At 37.1% G+C, this 8,286-nt stretch overlaps 1 protein-coding gene across 2 annotated transcripts; it reads right to left on the bottom strand.

The window, feature by feature from the left end:
- Window positions 1–1,632: 1,632 nt before the first annotated feature.
- On the bottom strand, window positions 1,633–7,285 carry LOC102305727 (transcription factor 15). Of its 2 annotated transcripts, none has more exons than XM_005938606.2 (2): window positions 5,938–7,278; window positions 1,633–5,174 (listed from the first exon to the last, which is right to left on the bottom strand). In XM_005938606.2, exons 1-2 carry the CDS (start codon window positions 6,388–6,390, stop codon window positions 5,109–5,111), a joined length of 519 nt encoding a protein of 172 aa, XP_005938668.1. In that variant the 5' UTR covers window positions 6,391–7,278; the 3' UTR covers window positions 1,633–5,108. The 2 variants fall into 2 exon arrangements, 1 of the variants encoding a protein (XP_005938668.1); XR_006055124.1 differs by having other exon boundaries at window positions 5,082–5,174; window positions 5,525–7,285.
- Between the last annotated feature and the right edge of the window lie 1,001 nt (window positions 7,286–8,286).

Raw genomic sequence — 8,286 nt, 5'->3', positions numbered from 1 at the left:
CATGTGGTCAGAAATATAAACCAGACAAAACCACTTGAAAACTAGTTGAAAATTCAGATTATAGACAAATCTCCTGTTTTCACAAATTAGGATTGTTAAGATTGTCTACAGTAACAATCTGCTGGCAACATTTAGCATTCTTGCACAAGATGCAACTGTGAGACAAATTGCAGTTTACTCATACAGACATTGTTTTTAGATTATTTAGGGCAAAATATAGAACTCAGGGAATGTTGGAGCAAAACAAACCACAGCACTGTTAGGAATTCATTTTTCAAAACTTAAAAATGTGAAAAAGCGTTTAGTTTATTTGAAAAATATAGCCTTGATTTGTAATTAGAAGCAAATGGCATTCCAATTTAGACTCTCCAAATATCCCAAATCCACTACACTGCAAGTCTATAAGTTAGCAACAAACCAAATACTGTAAATGGTATTTCTGGTATAGCACAGTCCTTCTATGCTGAAAGTGTTTCGGCCTTAGTATCATGGGAATAAACAAGCCTACATAGATTTAAGATAAGATAAGATAAGATAGAACTTTATTAATCCCTCGGGTGGGTTCCTCTGGGAAATTCGATTTCCAAAAAAAGCACAGCAACGACCGAAGTTACAGTTACAGAATATTTATATATATATATATATATATATATAATATACTATATATATATATAATAATATATAATATATATAATATAGATATATATTATGAGTACTAGATTATGATAGAATATATATAAGACATATATAAATACAGAGACAAATATAAATAAAATATACAAAGGGGATAAATAGAATAAATAGGAATAAAAAAAAAAAATACAAGTGAATTGCACATTTCAAGTATTGAGTCTATTGCACTGTTGACTATTTACAAAAAGTATTGCACAAGGTATTGTACAGTGAGGTGAAGATTTGTATAGATCTTACTATTGTTTAATTAGAACCTAGAACAAACAACACAAAAACCATAACAAATGTGTTTCAGACCCTAAAAAATTCTTACAATCTTCATTTTTGGTTATTATTAAGCTAATCTTAATTGTTATTCTAGCTGAGATTTCAAAAAGCTCTAAAAATGTTCCCGAGTCTGACTCGTATTAAACAGGAACTCTTTGTGGCTGCACTGATATAACACAATCATTATAGAACAGCCGCGGCGATCAAGATGTACGAATTGTACAAGATATATTAGCTTGGCACAAAAGCCTAGAAGGATTCATCATATAACTACTGCAAAAGCAAAACTGTTGTTTTTACATACTGATTTTGTACAAAACAACAAGGATCTAACAGTGAGGTGAATTTAAATTACTTTTGGAATGAGCCAGACTATTTGTTTCCTTTTCACTGTCAGATGCTTCGTTTACAGACTGTTGTGTTTATTAAACTTCTACTGTAGCTCTAAGCAAGAACACAAGTACAGTTAGGTCCATATATATCTGGACACTGACACAAGTTTAGCTTTTGTACCTGTTTACTGAAACATATTCCAGTTATAGTTATATAATGGACATAATGTGTATCCACATTCAAACTGGATGAAGGGTTTAGGAGTTTCAGCTCCTAAACCCTTCATCCAGGGGTTTTGCTCCCTCTTTTTAAGGGAAGCAAAAGTACGTAATTGGACGCTTGACTCAAAACAGTTATTTCATGGACAGGTGTGTGCAATTTCTTTGTTATGTCATTATCAGGTAAGCATTTAAAAGGCTTGGAGTTGGTTTGAGTTGTGGTGCTTGCATTTGGAAGGTTTTGCTGTGAACAGACAACATGCGGTCAAAGGAGCTCACCATGCAGGTGAAACAAGTCATCCTTAAGTTGTGAAAACAGCAAAAAAAAACATCTGAGAAATTGGTACAATATTAGGAGTGGCAAAATCTGCAGTTTGGTACATCCTGAGAAAGAAAGAAAGCACTGGTGAACAGTGGTAGATGATCACAGAACAGTTTCCACGGTGATGAGAAACCCCTACATAACAGCCAACCAAGTGAACAACAGTCTCCAGGAGGGTTAGGCGTATCGACATTCAAGTGTACTGTAAAGAAAAGACTGCATAAACGTAAATACAGAGAGTTCACTGCAAGCCACTCATAAGCCTCAAGAATTTGCTAAGACAGTGTCATATGACGGTGTTTCATAATATAGATGGACAATGACCCAAACAAACAGCCAAATCAACTCAGGAGTTTATTAAAGCAAAGAAGTGGAATATTCTTGAATGGCCAAGTCACCTAATCTTAGCCCAACAGAGCATTTCACTTGCTGAAGACTAAACTTCAGACACAAAGGCTCACAAACAGACAGCAACTGAAAGCCGCTGCAGTAACAGCCTTAAAGCATTAAAAAGGAGGAAGCCCAACATCTGAGTTCATACATGAGTTCAAGACTTCAGGCTGTCATTGCCAGCAAAGGGTTTTCATACAAGTGTTAGAAATGAACATTTTATTTTCAGTTATTCAATCTGTCCTGTTGCTTTTGAGCATCTGAAATTAAGGGATTGTTTTCAGATTGCTTTGGTTCCTCACATTTTTACGCAATCTTTTCGTTCAACCCATTGAATAAAAGCTGCAGGTCTGCATTTCAACTCCATCTGAGTTTTTTCATTTCAAATTCATTGTGGTGATGTAGGGAACAACAATTAGAAAAAAGTTCTCTCTGTTTAAATATTTATGGACCTAACTGTAAGAATATTTACCAAACAAAAAAAGAACAATCTAATCTTTTAACATACATACAAACTAATCTGCTTGCAGACTTGCAGATTGAGTACTATAATCCATCACAGTGGACAGCTTGTCCACTTTTATTCTCACGAGAGTGAGGTTACACGGTTATACTATGCAGATTTTTCCAGTCAATATGCAGGCATTTATCCTTCAACCCTGTAAAAAGGTGTACTCCCATCAGCCTCTTCATGTGGCCAGAGCGCTGCTCTTCTGATGTAATCCACAACATTAACATTCAGCAGCAGCTGTGTTTGTCTGCACACAGGGTGGTAGGTGATATTAGCCGTGACTGATAAACACCACATGTGAATCCCAACTAAAATGATATACTACCAAAGTGGAGTTATGCACAGATCAGTCCTTAGATTTCATTATTTGTGTAGACCCTGCCTCCAAATTTGCAAAACTGTGGTCATGTACATAGGTCATGTAAACAAATTAGGCCTTTTTTTCTCATAGGAGACTACAAACGTTTATGAAGAAACTTGAAGCTCTACCACCAAAATTCAATCTTTGTCTCTTCTTCTAGTCCATGGATAAACTTGTGCAGTTCTTGATATTTCCATCAAGAAGTGATTACTTCTTGATGGAAATATCAAGAACTGCCTTGGTGGGCCTTGAATGGAATTTCATGGTTATCACTACGAGCGCATCTAAAAAGCTTTTTTTTCTTCTTCTGGTCTGTTTGTATGCAATTTTTATTTATTAAAAAAACGGTTACCAAAGAGAAACAAAGGACAACAATGTAAATGTGACATGCAATTAAACCACTTCTGATGAAATGAGTTGATCATGGATTCTTGCATGATAACCAGTTAGCCTTTTTCTGCTTTGGGCTCTATTGTATCGGCTGGGGGCCTGAATGAACAAAACTATAAAGACGTTACCACTACAGGTCTGTAACAAGTAGAGAAATGTTGACATTGTTTTTTTATTTATTGCTTAAACTCAGTTTATTTACTTACATTGAGTGAACCTACCCAGGAAACAAATTGTAAGCTTTGTTCAGCTTTGTTATAGACCAAACTATTTCAAAATATGGCAAATATTGTGTCACAAAAACAGTTTCTGTGCATCACCAATAAAAAAAAACCCTTTAACAGGCCATGCAAAGGGGACCTTTAATGATCTCATCACATGCTTATTGCTATGTTGGCAGAAAAATGCAAGAGAGCCATGCCTATGTAAAAATAAATTTAATCTCAAAGTAGATAAAAACATGTAGATAAAATCATTGCCTCTCAGATATCTCCTCTGACACTCCAGAAACTATTCAGGTGCATAGATCTATTTGAGAGAAAAGCTTCACACAAACATCTTGAGGACCAGCACCAAAGTGTTTGTGAATGTTCATTAGACCAGACCAAACCATTGTTTTTGTTTGTTTGTTTGTTTTCTTTTGTTTTTAATCACAAATAGGAATGACATCAGTAACATTTGTGCATGATAAAACCCATATTTGTAAATTGGAACCAGTAAAAAACACTGATGATATGTTTTATTGCTCCGTGCAATAATCAATCAGTCAATTAGCTTGACAGGTAATAGTGGTATAACAGATGACATGTAATCATGTATTCTGATATATCTTTAAATTATCCCAAATTATATTTAAAAACTGTGCAATTATACTAACATTTTCATGGATTACTTGACATTTTTATTATGTTCTTTATGATATTTCCAGGAACTTAAGACTACTTTGGATGGACTACTCTTTGAATCAGCAGCATCTTTTTCTACTCAATAGTTAAAGCACTGGTTATTATCATCAGTGTGGTAAGGCTCAACAGTTTCATTGTAAGTGCAATTTGATATGAGTCACTGTAAATGCTGAGTATGCAAAGTGAATTGTACTTGTACTGAAAATGTTTAAAGTACAAAACAAAGTACTCTTGGACATAGAGTTCTAGGATGTTACAGATTTAAAGTATTCTCCATTTTTTGTTTTGTTTTGGTTCATAGCTTCCAACTATTAGTAATCATACTTTAGGTGAGTGATCCAAAGTGCTGTACATAAGTGTAACCCCATCATTGATGTAGGGTTAGTATGGATTTCTGTTCCCCTAACATGTAAGATCTGTTCATCTAATGTATGTATGTAAGTAACCTTCTTAGTGCTGCTCACTTTGTATGTCACAATTTTATAATTTCAGATTATTTATCCACTATACCCCAAACAGTAACAATTTGTGTACTGGATTTCTGGCAACTGCTGGAGACATACAGGTAGTTCACTTGGCAATCCTCCTGTCTCACTAAATAACCAGACAAAGCCTCACAAAGTAAGAGGACTGCTGTAGTGCTGAGATGCTTCAAGTCTCTAGGAATATCTGCTGGGAGGAAGAAAAAAAATCCCACACTGCTCCAGTTTAGACACTTTCATCGTCGACTTAGCTGTCTCACACTGTTTCCATGCATTTTCACACAGTCTCGTCTGTCCTTCACCTGTGAACAAAGATGAATAATCACCTTCAGTTTCAGTACCGTCATCATCTCTGCGCACCCATGGAAAGTAACTCATTGCACTCAGGATCGTTGCAATTACACAGTTGTGATATGACACTTATAAATGATTAGATTTTTCACAAACACGGTTGTCAGTGTAAAAATGCGTTATATGCTTTGCACTAAAGTCTCTAAATTAATCTCTCAAATTATTTGCAAAATAACAGAATTTAAAAAAATCACTCATTAGAATTCATTAAAGCACATTGTCAGGTCTACACTACCTGAAAACAATATTCAACAATTAATATACTGGGGTTTTTACTAGCTATTTTTTAAGCTGTGCTTACCAATCTGACCAAAGCTCTTTTCTGAATTTGTCATTTTCGTATTTCCTCATCTGTCGATAAAAGCGGACACGTCGTAAGTTCTAAGTGCACATGTCTTCTGAAGTGTTTGTTTATCAGAAAGTCCAGCACGGTGTGTATCCATCGTGTATGTTTCTCATAAATATTGGAACCTTTTGGAATTAGCAACGCCCATAATTGCATCCTTCCTTATGTCCTGCTGCAGGAATGGTGCAGGAATTGTAAATAGATTTTCACCCCGAATAGAAGCTGTATTCCACAGAACGCGGATTTAGTGAGACTGGTTTTAATAAAATAAGCTATACGTGTGCGCATCGGTCGAGGCAGAAAGTATAGAACATAATAAATGTAGTGTCGTGTATGCTGGTGAGCTGAGAATCTTCTGAGTATGTTACCCCTTTGCGCTGGTTGCTGAGGCAGAATGTGCAGATAGTCCGGGGCTGTTTGCCCTGCCCACCCCCCTTCACTTCTCTGTACACAGCACTCAGGCACGGCTGTTCGCCCTCTCTTCCGTCTCCTACCACCAGCACGTTGGCCAGGTGAGAAATATAGCTGGATGCCAGGCGCAGCGTCTCGATTTTGGAAAGTTTTCTGTCCACCGGCTCGGTGGGGATGAGCGTCCGCAGCGCCGTGAAGGCTGTGTTGACGTTCTGGGTCCGGTGTCTCTCTCTGGCGTTGGCAGCGTTCCGCTGTCCGACTACAACTCCACCGGACTCCCGCCCGTACCCCTGATCGGTGCTGCCGTCACTCTCGCTGCGGTTCCCTTCCTCGTCGTCCGACATCAAGGTTAGGTCCGCGGGGTAAGAGAAAGGATGCGTGGAGACGGGTCTCAGCATAGTGAAAGCCATTTCTCAAAGGCAGGCGGGGAAATCAATCCCTTATATTCAAGTGGAAAACAGCGGCATGGAGACAAGAGTCGTGCGTAAAAGTTGCAGTAGCTCAAAGCCAACAGACTTCCCCAATACGTTCTGACACCCTCCTCCTGTGTGATAGTCAGCGTGACAGGCAGGGCTCTTATACAGTATACAGTAGTCTGCCAGCTTTACGTGAGGGGTGGAGCAGATGCAGACACTTCCATTTCCCCAAATGTTCGTTCTTAAAGTCTGGTGTTCATTTGATGATATGTGTAACACAAATGGACGCGTCACATGGAGAGTGTAGAGCAAAAAGGCACAAAAGAAGATGACAAATCTCGATTGTGCCGATCGTTAAAATAAAAACAAATCTGATCTGGTCTTTATCTGTCTGCTACTGGAGATTAGGGTCGTTTTAGACAGTATGGTACGTTGTTTGAAATAACACTGAGCAAAGATGTAAATTAGTCAATATAACAATATCTCAGCAAGCCACAACATGAAACAGCTGGTTACACAAATGCCCTGAGCCTTAAGTATCATTCTGAATGTCTCCCTTCTGCTATACACAGGTCATGTGACATGACACTGTCTGCGAGTTAAATTAATAAATACATGTATCATTATCTGCGAACCATTTGAAGGTTAAATGGGGGAAAATAGACCCCACTCAAAAACATGAGGACAGGGCTGTGCTTTTTCAGTATTTTTGATGATATTCAAGATTCTTTGATGATTTTTAGAACATATGAGATCCTCAAATAATGTTCACTGTATGGTCGTTTCTATAAACCTCAGGTAGTTAAACAGTTTTCTTGTAAACAAAGGTTCTTTTCTAGTAGCAGTAGAGTCCAAAAAGGTGTCGTACATAAAGTCCACAATATTTGTCACATTTAAGTGAAAGTTATTAATAATAACACAATAGCATCATTAACAGATAAAACGAATGCAGTCACAATGTCAGTTTGAAACACCTATCAATGCAGTGCACAAACTTCACTTTCTACATTGCCCATAAAACAAAATGAACAACTTTGAGCTTTATAAGTTAAATGAAGGGAGGATACACTAGTAACAGACTTCTCTCATCATTAGACTCAATGAGCAACAACAATTAAGCAGCTGAACAGTCATAATATTGCATTATTACAATCATACAGGGGCGGAAACATTTAATTTACCATTTAAATGCATTTATTTAATTGACAAATTAAATAAATGTATCTATAACTTGTAACAAAGGATTTGAATGTTAGTACATTGCTGCTTCATATAAATAAAGAAGCTGAATTTATGTTTTATGGTTGACAGTAAACAGTCTGTACAGACTTTAGAGGACCATTGTAGAGGTACTCTCCACCACTATCATCCAAGGCACCATGAGAATGGTTGTCTTTTAGAAATACAACTGTCTGAAATTACCTGTGACTGGTGACACGGTGTAAATGCAGTTATATATAACTAGCAAACATCTCATCAGCTCAGCACTTTGGAATTTCCTCTTAAATTTTGAACTTCCTTTCAAGTTCTTTGTCTCTTCAGCCAAAGTTGCTCCAGCTTGTCTAACTTCGTTTAGGTGTAGAAATCCCATGAGGCCAGCAATTACAAGAGGATGTGAAATAAACAACAAAGCTTTCACATAACGACAACTTTTAAGTGTTTTAATGTATTTTGATTGACTGTTGATCAGCTGATCAGCGCAAGAAACCACTGAAACATTTTTACAAGAATGGCAGAAACTCATTGTCTTCATAAGAACTGATGTATAACATGCATCCATATCACCAGTGTTCTCTCAGATTTTAAAAACAACACAGTCAGCACAATTGCTGGCTCCTGTCCTTAGAGCGCCAATGTGATTAGTGGCTCTACAGTTGTCCTATTAAAGTT

The sequence above is a fragment of the Haplochromis burtoni genome, unplaced genomic scaffold (genome assembly GCF_018398535.1).
Source record: "Haplochromis burtoni strain Fernald_Lab_line unplaced genomic scaffold, NCSU_Asbu1 Contig_221, whole genome shotgun sequence".
NCBI classification, from domain to species: domain Eukaryota; kingdom Metazoa; phylum Chordata; class Actinopteri; order Cichliformes; family Cichlidae; genus Haplochromis; species Haplochromis burtoni.
The sequence above is the reverse complement of the archived record's forward strand: the minus strand, read 5'-3'. Positions and strand labels throughout refer to the sequence as shown.